General features: G+C 43.2%; 2 protein-coding genes across 2 annotated transcripts in view; one reads left to right on the top strand and one right to left on the bottom strand.

Annotated features, from left to right (window-relative positions):
• Nucleotides 1–718: 718 nt before the first annotated feature.
• SNAP29 (synaptosome associated protein 29) lies at nt 719–6,198 on the bottom strand. Its single transcript, XM_058037203.1, has 5 exons — nt 5,856–6,198; nt 4,281–4,477; nt 3,945–4,030; nt 2,915–3,019; nt 719–1,877 (listed from the first exon to the last, which is right to left on the bottom strand). The coding sequence occupies exons 1-5, from the start codon at nt 6,063–6,065 to the stop codon at nt 1,720–1,722; spliced, it is 756 nt and encodes a 251-aa protein (XP_057893186.1). The 5' UTR covers nt 6,066–6,198; the 3' UTR covers nt 719–1,719.
• A 285-nt stretch (nt 6,199–6,483) lies between these two features.
• The window catches only part of PI4KA (phosphatidylinositol 4-kinase alpha), a 54,013-nt gene continuing 43,611 nt past the window's right edge, over nt 6,484–16,885 (top strand). Inside the window, exons 1-10 of the mRNA XM_058037303.1 lie at nt 6,484–6,702; nt 8,830–8,946; nt 10,087–10,180; nt 10,840–10,928; nt 11,407–11,479; nt 11,787–12,046; nt 12,728–12,797; nt 14,706–14,854; nt 15,424–15,489; nt 16,489–16,585. Coding sequence (XP_057893286.1) covers nt 6,484–6,702; nt 8,830–8,946; nt 10,087–10,180; nt 10,840–10,928; nt 11,407–11,479; nt 11,787–12,046; nt 12,728–12,797; nt 14,706–14,854; nt 15,424–15,489; nt 16,489–16,585 — 1,234 coding nt within the window. The remainder of the gene's footprint in view (nt 6,703–8,829; nt 8,947–10,086; nt 10,181–10,839; nt 10,929–11,406; nt 11,480–11,786; nt 12,047–12,727; nt 12,798–14,705; nt 14,855–15,423; nt 15,490–16,488; nt 16,586–16,885) is intronic.

The raw sequence follows: 16,885 nt of genomic DNA, 5'->3' as shown, positions 1-16,885 counted from the left end.
TAAAGGTACTCAATTGCTCTTGAAGTTTTATGACCCTCCAAAAGAGATGTTTTGTGGGGGGGACTGAAATAAATGCCATCAGTAACAAAGGGAACAGAGGCTCACCTTAAATCTAATTCACAACTCAACCCTGCCTTTATGCCAGAAATAGTATTTTTCCCATAATACTATGTCCAATAAGTGTAGCTTTTTTAGTGATTTATTTTTCTACCAGTGAACTTTCTGGAGACACTGTAAAACAAGAAAGGCTCAGTTTCTCTTATCTCCTTAACAACTGGATGCACCTTGTGGCAAGTGAGCTCAAGGAAACACATCCCTTGAAAAAGGAATGAGTGGGGTGTGAATGTGACATCTGTGAGGGGGACAAGCTTGACAGCCCTGAACACCAAAATCTTTCTTTAATTCATAAGGCAATGTGGCACTAGTTCAAAAGAAATAAGAATCTCTTACTGGCCACACACTGTCACCTGTGATGTTCCAATACTGACACAGGTCCCTTGGCCTCTCCAAACAGGAGTTCCTTGCTTGTTTTCAAGGCAGACAGCAAGTTCTTGCTGTCATGTCTTCAGGCTGGAGCAGAATTGTGATTTGGTTCTAAGTGACCCTTACAAAAGGACAAAACAAAGTGAAAGCCCAAATTCTATCTGGAAGACTCAAAAATTGGTTTTGGGTTTTTCTTCATTTGCAGGAATTATTCATACCTGCTGAGCCAATAGTGGAGTTTCTTAACAATCACATTAATTAGCAAAGCCCAGCATCTGCTCCAGCTGTAATCACATCTGAAATAAATGCTAAAGAATAGTCTTCTACAATCTGCTTGTGCTATCAGATCAACTCTCCATTTCTGAAATGGAAGCTGATTTTTCAAATAACCACCTAAATGAATAGGTGAGAAACAGCAGAAAATTAAAAACAGATGGTGACCATTTCTGCAAAAGAATCTTTGAGAGCACACACATTTAAGTCCTGATTTTGTTACCCAAACATTTTGGGTCACTGTCAATGAACATTTCTTGCAGACCAGAAGATACCCTTAGAGATCTTTACTGACAAGACTGTAAAAGCAAAAGCATTTAGTTACCCAAACATAAAAACCACAATTTGTGGATGCACCATTTGGGCAAAATCATCTTAGGAAAGGGAACACACACAGGATATTACCATTGCTGCATGACACCCTTGATATTTTACAACTTCCACAGAACAGTCCATTCCTTAAGCCTCAGAAATGCTGCAGAACAGTCACTTAAAAATATTTTTGCAGCTGGAAATCAGCATTTTTTCTGAATTTAACATATCTGTAGGTAAACAGAATTAGCAACATTTCTTCTGAACAAAGCAGCACATTCTGTTTCCCCTGCCCCCTCCCCAAAACAGAGGCAAAAGTGCAGTTCCTTTCCTCATCACACTCCCAGCCAAGGACACTACAGCTCTGTGGAGTGTGAATCCCTCCACACACACAACGTGGTTACACAACTGAGGGGGCTCCCTGACCCAGTGCTGGGGGATTCCTCTCCACATGCACTTTTCCCATGTAGACTAAGAGGAAATGTAAAGTATTGTGCTGACTTAAGGCTATGTAATTTTAATGACAACAGAACCAGTAACAGAGCAGAAAAAAAAGGAGAAACAGATACTGCCCAAGGTTTTTAAGAGATTGGGTTGAGATGAGGCATTCAGAATGAACCAACACTGAACAAAAGAAATTCTAAAAATCCTTTAAAGCTGTCGGACTTTCCTATCAGTGTTTTTAATGTTGACATCCAGTGTCTCTACTTTCTTTGTGAGTCGATCCAACATATCATCCTGCTCCTCTATCTCAGTCTGCAGGCCGAGAGCAAGGCTCTTCAGGCGACTCAGCCCAGAGGACATCTCATCTGTCAGGGGAGAGAGGGACCATCAGGAATCAAAGTGTTGAAACACAGATTATCTACATGGACACTATCAGCATTCCTTCTCCAAAAGCCTGGGTTAGAAAACGTTAGATACAATTCCTCAAGTGTGAGTGTTCCTCTGAAATAGAGGAAGCACTGGCATGTTCATAGTTGTACTGTTACGACCAGAAATGGCCACTTCCTCTTCTTTTACACTTTACATTTGGTGTTAAGCAAATGCTTAATACCAGACTGGATCTTTATCACATGACATAGCCTGTAATGTAGTTTTTACCTTTTTTAAAAAATGTATCTCATAGAAAATTTGGTACATATATTCTCCGCTCAGCATACACAGTATGCTCACTACACCTCAACTGTTTTTCTTTAAACTTCATGCAGAGATGATACCAGTGCACTGAAAATTTAAGCAGTTGTTTATCAGAGATGGAAAAATTCCCATTTCTAGATTTTCTAAGTGACCAAAAGGTGAAAATTTCATTGCATGATTGATTGGTATAAATACTAATTGAAGTCAATAAGTTTTCAACAGCTTGTGAACATAAGAAATGGGCTTCTACTAGCTCTTATGACCAACTATTTTTCTTTGATTTATTCCTTTCTGATTTTTTCCCAACCTCTTCTTTCCAGGTCAGCTACACAGTGACATGTAAGCAAACAGGCGCTTTGTCTACGTGCTACAGAACAAAGGAAGAGAAACTCAGCTGAATGGCTTTGAGAAGTAATAAAAAAATTGCAGCAAATCCACAAATATTTAGTGCCTTTCAATTCTTGGCAACGTTTAACAAAACATGTACTTCAAAAGCTGTGCATTGCTTTAAATTGAGTCTAAACCAATGTACCATGCAGATAGTTTTGAAATGCAAGTACAAGCAAATGATTTTTTAAATTATCATCAAATTTTACATGTTAACTAAACAAAAAAGTGTTGGCAACATATCACTTATTAATTCTATCTGGCTTAGGAGTCAAAAATTCCCAGCTGTAGGACATCAAACAGCTTCAGTTTCCTCACTCACCTAAGTTGGTATCAATTTTCTGGTGGTAAGCTCGCAGTTGTTGGTTCTTTGGGTAGGCATCACTTTGCACTGAAGAAACTAACTCTGCTTTGTTGAAGTCATTGTCTGTTAAAAGTACAGAGTACAGAACATTATATAATAAAGCATGTGAGAAGAGGTTTTGAAGTTTTAGTAAGGCTGTTAAAAATTATTTTGCACACAGCTGCCAGGAAATCACATAACCAGGAGTAGTGCGAGACCATTGTCTGTAGGCCAAGATGAACACTTAAGCTACAATTACTCTCTTTCGGGCTGCCACCTGTAGCTCTGGCAGGGAGTTGGGAGAGAAAAGCAAACCGAGCCCCAGCGCCCACCCGAGCGGGACCAAGGGCTGGGACCGTGACCGGAGCCGCTCTGCCCTCTGCTGGACAGAGCTCGGCACTGCACGGACCCCGAGCTCCCAAAGCCTTCGTTCCCTTATTCACACATCATCATCGGTATCCTCCTGCTTTCCCACCCTTACTGTGTGAAATAACCCAGGCTCACTCGATAAACAAGCAGTTATTTAGTAGGGAAAAGCCCTCACAGAAGTTAACAATTTGAGAGGAGGAGGAATGAGGCCAAACTCCACACACCACCCTCTGAGAATCAAGAAATAGCTTCTGCATGAAGGGTTAGAATCCATGTCTGAAATAACAAGGACAACATATCTGAAAACTGTGACAAATAATGGTTAAAAGGAGAACCTCTGAGCGTACAAAATTCTGGCAAACTTAGGGAAACCCTGTCTGTACACCCTGTGCATTCTCTGCAAATACAAGCACTGGGTCCTTTTAGTCTCTAGCAGGTATAACATCTTCACTTTGGAGATAAAGATTTTAATGGAAACAATTCCCTACAATTCAAAGCATGAAGGCTGGGATACAATCTCCAGATGTTGGCAGCAAGGTAAGTCAGCAGCTGGGCAGGCTGAAGGGTCTCTGCCTTTATCACTCTGCAAATTTGCCCCACATAGATGACAGGCATTCAGTGTAAAATAAAGTTAACAAACCTGAATTATCTAGCTTCCTTAAATTTGGATGGCTTTCCTGGTATTTTGACTCTTGTTCTTTACTAGACATCATTGCTTCTTTTAACCTCGTAAAAAAAAAAAAAAAAGAAAGCATTACTATTGACCTTGGCATTAAAGAAAAAAGGCAGGTAGACCACCTCAGGAAAAAATGGAAACAATTCCCTAGAACTCAAAACATGAAGGTGGGATACAAATCTTCAGGAGATTTGTCAGGAGTTTGAAAGAACCACCAGATGTTTTATTTTCTGATTTTCTGGTGACATTTCAGAGATGCTGTGAGAGACAAGTCCCAAATAAAAAGTTTATGTCACTTACCTGCTGTTAGCATAGTATTCAGGGGCTCCATTCTGCTCTGGCTTGCTCTCTGGGGGTTTGGCTTTGAAGTAGTTTACCAAGCCCCCCCAGACACTCTTGATGCTGTTGATGTGCCTTTGACTCGTTTTCAAGTCCTGGTCCATTTTATCCACCATCTGCTCCGTGCGCTTCAGAGCCTCTCCCTGCCGGACGAGCTCCTGGGGGCAGTGACAGGGGGAACAGATTTGACATTGGACATTGACAGAGAAACAGATCATAGAGCCAGGATAAACTGAGACACCAAGCAACAAACACTGAACAAAAATAACAGCATTCCTTCACCTGTGCAGGTTATTTCTGAGGGCAAACAGCTTTTTCCCTCATTCCCCTTCCTCCAGGGATTTCAATCAACAGTTGCTTGTCAGCCACGGCATTAGGCAGCTGTAAAATCCTCATCCCTGTGACATGCTGGGTTCTTAGCACCTACCCCAAACAGTCCAGGAGTTTTCTCTACTAGCCTCTTGTCAAGCTGCCATTTTCATCTGTGGCTGACCACCAGGTGGGTGATGTGGTGAAAATGCACAGGTTTATGGCAGGGGAATAAGCAAGCAGGAAAGTTTCTAGTTATGAATGACACCTTAACTGGGAAAGGATTCTATTTTCACCTTACTAAGATGTTTCTGATAATTTAGAAATAGACTAACCAAAGGAAATAAACACAAACAGAATTTCTTCAGAATTACGGAATATTTTAGTTAATTTGAGCAGAGTAGGATTTAGGAATTTTCCTATACAGAACTACATTATTTTCTAATTCAGCAGCACAAGCACTATTCCAAAGTAATCCAAAGATTAATGCTGGCAGAAAAGTTGCCTGCAGCCACCACCAGTGCAAAACAAAGAACTTGTGTTCATATTCTTGCTAAAGTCTGGGAAATTTTAGTTGAATATTCTCTTTTTCCCCCCTCTCAATAAAGCACAAACATAGACTTTAAGTTTTACCACAGGCCCTGTGTCAAGCCTGAATTCTTGATTCCTCACTTGTGATTTCCTGGGCAAACCAATCATGAGTCTGAAAGTTCACAGAAGTCCCACCAAGAGCCCTCTGAGCATAAGGACTGGCTGCAGCTCGGGGATGCTCTGGGGTTAACACAGTCAACCACATCACCCCAGGAACACCCCATTATAGCAGGTGACACAATGGACAGGAGCTGAGCCCGAGCATAAAGTGCTGAAACAGGGCCTGAGGAATGAAGGAAATGATTAATCAGGGTGAACTGAAGCACATCACAAACAACTAACAGGGAAGGCCCTTCATCTAACCAAAGGAACTGCTAAAAACTTTTTAGTCAGCTAAAAATCAGTAAGAACTGCTGAAAGCAGCTGAAAACACGGCCCAGTCCCAGCCTCAGCACTGCCCAGACACACCGGCTGTAACCGGGATCTTTCCCTCAAAACCCTGAACACACAGGGACAGGCTGGCTGGAAAACCCCGCTAAAGAGGCATTTCAGGAAACTGTCGAGGGGGCAGGGAGAACAAGACTCCCCTCCCGGAGCGGGAGCGCAGGGCAGCGCGCTGCTCCCGGCCCGACCCACCTCGGAGGCGGCCACGCCGATGCGCTCGGACTCGTAGAGCAGCGACAGGGAGCGGGTGGTGCTGTCGGCGGTGGCGGCCGTGCGGCGCAGCACCTCCTGCTGCAGGTACCGCTGCCGCTCCGCGCCGCCCGCCCCGCCGGGGCCCGCCGGCGCCACATCCTCCTCCTCGTCCTCCGCGAACGGGTTGTAGCTCCTCGGGAGCGCCGACATGGCGCCGCCGATCGCGAGAGTGTCCGCGGGCAGTGCTCGCCCCTCACGGAACCCCCCGAGCCCCCGCCTCTGGCCGTGGCCGCGCCGCTGCTTCCGCCTACGGCACCGAACGCCGGGCGGAAGCGCGGGGCGCAGCCACCGAGCGCCTTCCCCCCCGCGGGGCGGGGTGAGCGCGCCGCAGCGCCGCTGGTGGGCAGGCGGCTGCTGGGCGGAACCACTGCGGCGGGGAGGGGGGAAATATGCGGAGAGATGGCTGCGCGGGGGGGGCGCGCGCAGGGGAGGGCGGGCCACCGGGCGGAAGTGAAGCCGCGCCGGGCGCTGCCATCTTTGTGCCGTGATTGGTGCGCCGTGCTCTCGCGGGAGCCGCTGATCTCGCGGACGGGGCGGAACGAGCTGGCCGGCGCCGTTCCCGCACAACATGGCGGCCGCGGTGGCGGCGGCAGCGGCGGCTGCGGCCACGGCGGCCACGGCGGCGGCGGCCGGGACGGCGGCTGCCACGGCCGGGACCGCCGCGGCTCCCTCCGCGGGGCCTGCGGGGCGCGGGAGCAGCGCGGCCACCGCGCGCGGCTTCTACTTCAACACGGTGCTGTCGCTGGCGCGGTCGCTGGCGGTGCAGAACCCAGCGCCTCTGGAGAAGGTGAGGGGCGTTTGTGGGGAGCGCCGTCACGCGTGGGGCGCTGCGTGTGTGCCGGCTGCAGGGCTGTCACGCGTGGGAGCCGCGTGTGGCGGGGGGGCCGTGCCGCGGGAGGAGTGGCCCCTGTGTGCACAGGAGTCCCGAGGAGCCCGGCCGGTGCCGTTCGTGGCCCCTTCTGGGCACTGTTCGTGCCGTGAGGGCTGTCCGGCCGCCCCTTGGGGCTGTCACGCGTGGGGAGCGGGCTGGGGGCCGTATGCGTGCCCGCGGGCCGGGAGATGCTCCGGGGGCTGTGCCCTGCCTGGGCGGGGCTGTCTGTGGGCTCTGGGGGATTCTGTCAGCCCCGCTTCGTCTGTCCCTGCCTTCGGGGCTGCTGGGCCTCAGGGATGCTCCTGTGGGCCAGCTTGACCCAAAAATTCGGGTCAGCGGCGCACCCTCGGGGCAAGGAACTGGGTCTTGCTGCGTGTCCCCCAAATCTGTAGAATATAGTCTTGTGGGAATAATTAGTCTCAACCTAATTAGAGCTGGCTTTCCTCCACGTATGTGGTTAAATCCAGACGACGCAATCAGTGCCGGGTGAAATGTGGGTGAGATGAAGCTCTGCTGAGGGGAGAACTGTGGGGATCCATCCGTGTGAGGGCAGTGCCCTCCCCGCGAGGGGCTCCCCGCTCCCGGGCAGGGATGCACAGTCTGCTGTGCTGGGTCTGGCACCAAGTGACAGCATGTCCGAATTGCTGTCGTGACAGCACCAAGTGACAGCATGTCCAAATTGCTGTCGTGACAGCACCAAGTGACAGCATATCCGAATTGCTGTCGTGACAGCACCAAGTGGCAGCCTGTCTGAATTGCTTCAGGCAGCAGTCGTGACTAAATAGCTGAAAAAATCACCGCTCTGTGCTGATGAAAACTGTAGTGCTTGTTCTGGGCCAGCTGTTGCAGCCTTCTTATTTCTTGTTTTGGAAATGTTCCACTGGGGTGGCAGCCAATGGTGAATAATTTTTCTGTGCCCTGCTCTTGGTTCACAAATATCCGGGGATTTTATTTTTTTTTCCAATTTGACAATACAGCAGTTCAATTATAGTAACAGCTCATATCTAACCAGAGTGGCTCACTCATGTTAGTGTAAATGTTACCTGATGTGGAACACATGCATCAGCAGTCATCTTCCAAAGTTCATATTTCCTCCACTGTATTTTAAAGTGAGCAAGAGGATTATTTGTGTTGTACTACAGGTTTTGAAATTAGAAGGTCTGGCGGTTAAAGGACCAGAACCTTGAATTCCACTGAGCATCCAGTCAATTTTTTCTAATCCTCTAGGGACATTGTTTCTTGATTTAGAAGTTTTGAGGTGGGATATTCAGAGACTTATCTAAATAGGAAGTGACTTGGCATTCAAACATAGGTGAGTCAATCATATTTATTATGAAGGGCCTTTCTAGATAGCATTTATTAACATTAAGGAATATTAACATCAAGGAAATTTGTAAAAAGACAACATGCTTGTTGCATTCCCATTTGTTAGCAATTCTGTTGAAGAGCAAAGTATTTGCAAGGTTTGATGTATTCCTTAAATGTGTGTTTGTTAAGTATGGAGTAAAGTAATAGGTGAATAGTGTGAAAATATTAATTCTGAATACTTAATCTGTTATGTTGAAAGGATTTGAGCAGGAGTCATACACAGGTTGGTAACAGTTAATTGTTCAGTGGTGTATATGTAGGAGGCATTGTTACAGCTGTAATTAAAGCTCCATCCACTTATTTTTTGTTTACAAGAATTGAGTAAATAGAATAAAATTGCCTGCTGCACATTTCCTGCACATCTGAAAGTGAAGTAGTGGAATGAAGGCTTTATCATTCTCAGTACTTTGCTCAAGTGTTGAAGAAAACCTTTAAATTGACACACGTTATAGTAGAAATGCTTGACATCTCTTTGAGATTTTTCTGTATTTTTCTGGTTTCTGTCTTTCCTCACTCTTTCCTGGCCCTTGGATGTTCTCAGTGAGATTGATGACTGAAGGAGGGTAATGTTGCCAAATGTATTCTGGAAGGTGGAGATACCGCTGTGCACTTCAAACAAGCTTCAATTTGATTTCCAATCTTGTTCCACTGTTCTTTCCCTCTGCTGTTTTTCAGGTACAAAAGCTGCTCTGTATGTGTCCAGTGGATTTCCATGGGATTTTCCAGTTGGATGAACGTCGCAGGGATGCTGTTATTGCTTTAGGAATCTTCCTAGTTGAATCTGACCTTCAGGTATTTTTCCCACTTAGGCTACCTATTTACTTTCAAAGATCCTGGATTAATTCAAATTTAGTTGTTCAATTAATGAAAAGTTGGTATTTCCTCTTCATAAAAGTAGATAAAAAGATAAGAGATAAGAGATGGATGCTGTCAGGAGAGCAAGGCAATACTGGTAGGTGTGATAGGCAGTAGCCATGGCACTGCCACAGCCAGACTGCTGCTGTGTTTTCTGGTCATCATGGGCTAAAGCAGAGAAATGAAAGAGTATCCAGCAGGATTTACTCAAACCAGGTGTGTCATGGCATGTTCTTCCCCACATGCTCCTGACTGATAGGGATGCACTCCTGAAGGCCAGGTTTGCAATAGGCCCTTTCATGGCAGGATAAACAGACAGACAGACAGGGCACACAGGCTGCATTGTACACAAGCATCCCTTCTGTGTCTGCCAGCAGGGCCAGCACAAGCTGCTTCTCTTCCCTTTGACTGCTGGGCCTGGTATTGTTCTGTGTAGAGGATGGGAGGCATTCACAGAGTCCCAGGTCTAATGCTCTTAGACCTCACTTTAAATTCTTTCATATTGCTAAGGTTTGCATCAGGCCTGAATTGCCTCCTGTTTAGTACCCATGTGCTGTGGTACAGCTTGCATGGATATTATTGACCTTGTTCTTTTTTATTTTTGCATTTGGTTGGGTTTTTTTATATAAGGCAGCTGTGCTGTGCTTTGATTTGCAGGTGAGGGAGCTGAAGTGTTACATGGATGTGTTAAGTGGCTTGCGTAAGGCCCTGGGATGCCTCACATGTACTGAATTGGCACTGGCACTCTGAATTCCTAGCTGTCTTAAATTTAATTTGGGAGCTTACTGTCAGTTAATAAAGTGTTTAGGGTTAGGTACTGTTCTGGAACTTTCTTCTCCAGCTTTGACAGAGAATGAACTGTTGCCTGGAGTGAAAGGCTCGGATTTAAGACACTGAATTGAGTTACTTTCATTTGCTTGTTTTGAAATCAGTTTTGCAATAGTCAAGAAGCCTGTGGAGTAATCATTAGAAGCAAGTTCTGTGTGTGCTAATGAAATTTTACCATATCTCTAAAGTATCTTGACATTATGTGGTTCAGCTGTTTTCCCCTTTTTAAATATAATATTTTTTCTTTAGCACAAGGATCATGTGGTTCCTTACCTGCTGCGACTCCTGAAGGGCCTTCCCAAGGTGCAGTGGATAGAAGAGAGCAATGGACGGAAAGGCAGAGGTGATGTTTGGAGGTTTGATCTTTGTCATGGAATGCCAGCCAGGAGATAGACATAGCAAAGGTTGTTCAGGACATGACTCAAGGGGAGGGGAGAAGTCCTGCTATGTTCTTACTTAGCTCCTGGCTTGACAGCTTTTAATATGGATTTTCTTTAGAAGCCAAAGGAAGTTGAATAGATCCCTGTTTTCCTGCTTTGCTGCTTTTGATGAATTGCAGTTTCCAAATAGTTCTGTGTTCGATTTATTTTGTTACTAAACTGGAGAAGATTGTGTAGTAGCTAGAGTAGGAGAGTGGAACATGAGATTTGTTGCTCTGCTTTTAGCTTTGATGCTTAGTTGCTGTTTAAACCACTTCATTCTTTGCTCCCTTAATGTAAGAATACTTTCATACAGTATTACATAATTAAGGTTTATTTCTGATAAGTTGAAAACCTGGGAAGGTTTTTAATTCTGATTTTTGTTTTAACATTTATGCTGAAATTATGGTGGTTGGAGTGCTTCTAAATTTTGTATGTAATACCATTTTTGTCTACAATCTGCCTCAGAACTTTATGACATGGGAGCCACTTGTGTCTTCTTGCTTTATTATAGTTTGCTCTTTCTATGTTGGTTCTCTCTAACAAGGCTTAAGTGGCTGATTTTCTCTCCATTACTTTGCAGGTTTGCTTCCAGTGGCAGAAAACTTCAGCTTCTGCTTAGTGACCTTGTTATCTGACGTGGCTTACAGGGATGCATCTTTCCGAGAGGAGGTGGGGTTTGAGTTTGTGCTGTTGTATTACCCAGATCTCCAACACTGCAATCCTGGCAAATGTCTGGAGAAGAGCACAGCTGCTCCCTGTCAGCAAGGGGCTGATTGCTTTAGTGTGTGCACTGATGCTTTAATTTGCTTGTGTTAATAGTCAAGTGCCTAGAGGATATTCATAGGTCTGCAGTTACTTTTGGGTGTCAGTTGCTGAGCCCAGAGTTTTAAAATTCCAGTTTTGATACTGAGGTTGGGAGTGCTGCAGTTCCATTGTGTAGTACTTGCAGCTCACTGCAGACTTTACAGGAGAAACTCTGTGGCCCGAGTGAGGGCAAGGTAATCTTTTAGTAACACAACATTAAGAAATCTTCACAGAGGTGCTTATGTTAATGTTTACAAGTTTCATTTGTTATAATGATCTGTTGTAAGATAATGATATCTCTTTACCCAAAGATGTTTTTTTATGTCTGTTTTGATGACTTTAGGTCGTGGATACAGTCCTACAAGTAATGCAGTTCCTGTTGGGAATGTGCCAGACACCACAAATGCACGATAAAGGTAGTGATAAAATTGTTACTGTATTTGTAACTCCTGTCCTCTGAACTTCTCCTGTGTGTGTTTGCTGGTTATCAGAATCAATCCTGAAAAGTGAGTTTTGTCTTTCAGCTTCCCTTAGCACTTCTCTGTTCTGTTTGTTGCTGACTGGAAAATACAGAAGCAGGATTGTAGTAATTTGTGATGCTTTCATCGTTTTTCCTCTGCTTGTACAAATCAGTAGTTGTAAAACAGTTTAGTGAAGTGGTAGCAAAAGCGTGAAGAGGAAGTTCTACTGTTAATTGCTGTTATATGTGTTTTCCTTTCCCAGAATATTTATGCAAGTATGCAGTGCCCTGCCTGATAGGAATTTCTCGAGCCTTTGGTCGCTACAGCAATTCAGAGGAGGCTCTCCTTTCAAAGCTTTTTCCTAAAATTCCCCCACATTCCCTGAGAGTTCCAGAAGAGCTCGAAGGAATTCGCCGTCGATCCTTTAATGATTTCAGATCAATTCTTCCCAGTTCTCTGCTCACTGTTTGCCAGGAAGGAACGCTGAAGAAAAAGGCCGGCAGTGTGTGCAGCATCACCCAGGTTTGTATGACTTGCTCTGTGTTGGAGTCAGCACTGAGATGATTTCTTGGGCTCACTGGAGTTAACACTTAAGCCTGGATGTCCAGAGAGTCTCTTAACACATTGTTTGAGCAGATACAAATGTCTTTATTGTGATTCTACAGCTAAGTTTCAAAATAGTTTTGTAGTTTCTAGAATTACAGAACAAGCAGTGACAGTTGAAGTAGAAACTGTACTAGTAAATCTTTACATGGAGCATTTGGCAAATGCCATTCCTTGTGTTATTATCATTAAAAGGCATTGTAATGTATATCTGTAAAATTGGGAAGCTGCACTTAATGGCTGAAGCTTTCAAAGAGGGTACAGGAGCTCTTCCTGGTTTCACCAGGAACTGTAGATGCTCATTGTCTTGGGGGAAGACTGAATTCAGATTGTGGTTTGAAACTACAGTTTGTTACTGGCATAGTTTCATACAGTAGAGGAGTCATCACTGATCTCTTCCCTTTAGCCAAAAGCACTGAACTGGCATTTTTTACCTTCCCTTATTTGGCTGGAATTGAGCTGTTAGACCCAGCAATATGTAGTTCCTGTTAGTTTTGCTTGAAGCTGTGTTTCATTTTAAAATGTACAATCTATTCCCTGACAGGTTTTTTAATGTTTTATAAATATTTCCTAAAATACAGCTTTTATGCAATGTTTCAGGTTAGTCCTGAACGTGGGCTTCCCGCTCCCAGCTCTCCTGGAGGACCTGCTGGAATTCATTACTGTGAAGGTAGATTACCTTAAGGAACAGTCTGTGATTTGGGGTTTTTGTTGCTATTTATAGAAAATTTAAAACAAAAAACCTTTTGACCCCTTCCTCTGCCTTTTAGAATTCTTACAGGAATTCAGTGGCATGTGCTGGGTAGGACTTTTTAAAAAATTATGGTTTAAAGACAGTAGGAAGTAATTATTACCAGCAGTAATTTCCAGGCTCAGTTGTTTTTCACTTGTTTCTTGATTCCCTTCCTGCTAGGCAGTGCCTAGTACTGAAGAGCTTAATTCAACTAGGCCAGAAAGATTTCAGGAGATTAGGCTGAGTAACTTTGAGGAACAAGAGTTAATATTGTGCTGCAGTAGACAACTACATTGTTGATCTAGGATCTGGAATTTTGAGGCTTGTGGCACACTGTATAAATCCAAACCCACTTCTCCATTTGGAGTGAGTGTGATGTGGGCCATTGTGGAAGACTCAGTCGTTTTCTGAAGCCAGAAATAGTAAAGAAGACACTGGAGTGTTCACTGATGTGCATTGGTTACTGTATCATAAAAGGCCAAAACCTGAGAAAGTTTCATGAATTAACATGCAAACTCTAAACTCCTGAGCTGTGGTAGTACTCCATCTGTGAGTTCTAAGTCAAAGGAGGGCTTAAAAATAAACTCTCCTTCATGAACCATGAGGAGGACTAGCTCTGCACCTGAGCTGTTTTGTGTCGCTGGTTTTGTCTGACCCTTTCACATTTTTAACAATTTGGGCTTTCTGTGTTTCTGGGCCATTCTCCTCTCTCAAGCCCTGGCTTAAATGAATTTCTTCCACATTGCTTTTCTTTTTTCTTCATATTACTATTTCTAGAGACATCTCTTCCTCAATCATACAGAGTAATTCTTAAATTGCCAAGTAGGAGCAGACCTGTTTATCTTATGTCTACTGTGTTGAAGCAATGTATTCTTTAATGTTGTGGTCTGCATGGTTTGAATTAAAAAAAATAAAACCCAAAGGTTGTGGGTTAGAGAGTTACTATTGTAGTAGAACAGAAATAATCTTAAATCTTTAGGTGGACAACTTTGTAAAATCTTTTGGATTATTTTAGTTGTCTCTGGTAGAGTTATGATTATTCCAGGATTATTATTCAGGATTTTATTCTCAGTACTAACATCTACCAAATATTTCAGCTGCAGTCAGTTCTTGTATTACTTCTGTTGATATAGTTTATGATAGTCTTGCCTTCTGAAGAAGATGAGTAGTGACCTTGGTTTTATTCTGGCCAAGGCTAACAGCTTAAAAAAAAGAACTGAGGACCTCTTTTTTTGTTGTCACTAAATAGTCTTGCTTAAAAGCCTGTTAATCACAAGAGCATTGCTCTAGCACAGCCAGCTGAGCACTTCAGAAAGGCATGAGATGTAATTTCTCAAGAGGAAACAGAGCCAAGAGCAGTTTGCTGAGCAAGTTGTTTGCTTAATAGAGTACTTGAATCTGAAAAATAATTTGATTCTCTTTGCTTTCAAATTGCTGTGGTGAACTGGTGCCTAATCTAGGATGAACACTGTGCCATGTGTTCATTTCATCTCATACAAGGGAAAACCTTGCAAGATAGTTTTGATTTAACCTGTTCTTTGCATCTCTGTGCTTCTGATTTAAGGGGCATTTACAAATGTTTTCAGGTAGATGCACATCAATAGTGTGGAAAGGTTTGTCAGAAGTATCACTGACATGGACACAAGTTACTGTAATGAATTCTCTGTTGTGATAGTAAACATCTAATGACAATTGTTTCATAGTTTTCTGTCTTAATTTACCAGTAGATGAGCTGAAATGCACCTCTGGCAAGGTAAAGACTGTGTTAGAAATGTTTCCATTAAAGACAGTTAATATCCTTTCTCTCTTAAAACTTGTATTTCCATTATTTTTTTTTCTGATCAGGTTCATATCTTCCTGATGGGAGTGCACTGGATCCTGATTATTACTTCTCCAGAGTCAGCTCCAGCTTTTCAGTTTCTCCTCTCTTCAATGGTATTAACAATAAAGAGTTTAGCATCCCACTGGAAATGCTCCGACAGCTGTTGGACATGGTAGGTGGTGGCTCCTTGTGAAGATTGCAGTGACACTGTGCTCTAGATATTTGCTAGAAATAGATGCAGTTTAAGCTTTTAGAATTGCAAGTAAAACAACAGCCTTTGTCTCTCAAGCTTTGTGTAATTTTATTTTTATGACATTTAGTGTCATGCTTGAATAGCATTCTGGAAAACTCTCATAATAACCATGCAGAATTTGTAAACTTAAATAAGTTTATGTCAATTTATTCCTGCTTAGTCTTGCAGACCACTGGTTCTGGTGTAACCTGCATACTGCTAGTGGCTGAAATAGAAGATTGGCTTTTGCTGTGAGACTTCCTGAAGGGTTTGCTGGGAATTCACACAAGTGACAGAAGCTGCAGGCCCTGTCTGCTTGTGGTATCAGCTATTCTGGAACAGCAGAGAGGCTCAAACATTCTTGTTGCAGCCTTAATTTCATCAGAGGCTTCATAGTGAAGTGACTTGTTTTCTGTGCATAAGCAAAATTTTATTAAATTATATTCTGCTTCTATCTAGAGTCACTAACAGGAAACATCCTGTTTTAATTTGGTTTTTTCCCTCCCTAGGTAAAGCAGATAGTTGAGGATTCTCTTCTGAAGACCTTAGATGCAGTTCTAGCTGAAGTTGCAGAGGTATGGTTCTACCTTCTTCCTTTAATGACTTTAATACTTCATTTTTTGCCTTATTACTTGCAAAATTAATATTTCACCTATGTAAGGTATGCCTTCTCTTTGCAAAATGGTACTAATTTCCTTTCTGAACAGTTCTTTCAGTGGTTTAAATCTAGCCTTGGACTCTCTAAAAAGGGTGAAGAGTGGTGATATTTTTCACTAACATAGGAGGAAGTAGTTATTTTCCTACATTGGCTCTGTTATCCTAATAAATTACAGCACTGGCTGCCCAAAGCTGGTTTACTGTAGACAAAGGTCTTGCATATTGCAGTGACACTGTCTTTTTCACATCTATGAAATGCAATTTTTATTTTCAGTTTGTGGCTTGGAAATCACTGCTGCTCTGTTAGGTGCCATTTCTATGAGTTTGTCAGTGCTGCAGCTCATGGACTCTCAGAGGTGGCAGATTTGGTTCTTTAGGCCTGTGAGCCCTCATTTCAGAACAAGGATTGTTTCTTCTTCTCTCCTCCCCTGGGTGCAGTTCTGTCACAGCCTCCACACATTTTATGGAGTTTGCCTCATTTCCTCAGAGCATAAGGCTGTGGTGAGAGGGGTGTGTGCTGAAATGTGTGCAGAAATGACTCTGCTTTGCTCTCAGCCTCCCACCAAGCACTGCCCTGTTCAAAATGTAGGCCTGAGTGGAGACAACTTCAGCCTCTCTTTCTTTTTGCCATCTCAGTAAAGTGAGAGCTTTGAGTCCTCCCTTTTCTTTTTTGTTTTTAGCCCCATTGTTACAGAAACAGACACACTCTTTAAATCAAACAGCACCTGAATTTTGTTAAATGCATTGAATGGCTGTACTTTTATTAAAAGTAGAGAGGGGAAAAGCTGTGAGGTTATTTCTTTTATATGCTTGTTTTATATGCTTGTTTACTTTGTGGAGGTGGAGTGAGATTTACTTATTTGTATAATGGAAAGGCTTCCTTTTGAATCTGGGAAATTGCTTCTTTTGTCTTTCAGACCTGTTGTAGTTCAGAGCTCTATTACAAAACCTTCAGTGACCCTCTTTACCTTGCTCAGTTTAAAATGCTGAGAGACACACTATACTATATGAAAGGTATAGTATTTATTTATTTTTATTTATCCTTCATTATATTTAGGATCCCAAGCATCGTCTGCTTTGTGTTGAGTGCTTGAGCATTGGGTTTGCATTTCCGGGGAACTCTGCTTAGGGTAATAAATATTGAAATGTTTCCATTTTAAAAAGGTACTATGGAAGTAGAAAAAATATTTTGGCCACCATTAAAAGGATTAATAGGTGGCATTTAAATTGTCTGTTCAGTGGTGGACTTTGTTATGATATTTATCTTTTAGACAGGACATAAACTGGATTAAATAATATAATTTGTAATGTAGC

This window comes from Melospiza georgiana, chromosome 18 (assembly GCF_028018845.1).
Source record: "Melospiza georgiana isolate bMelGeo1 chromosome 18, bMelGeo1.pri, whole genome shotgun sequence".
NCBI classification, from domain to species: domain Eukaryota; kingdom Metazoa; phylum Chordata; class Aves; order Passeriformes; family Passerellidae; genus Melospiza; species Melospiza georgiana.
This window is presented reverse-complemented; position numbering and strand designations above follow the sequence as displayed.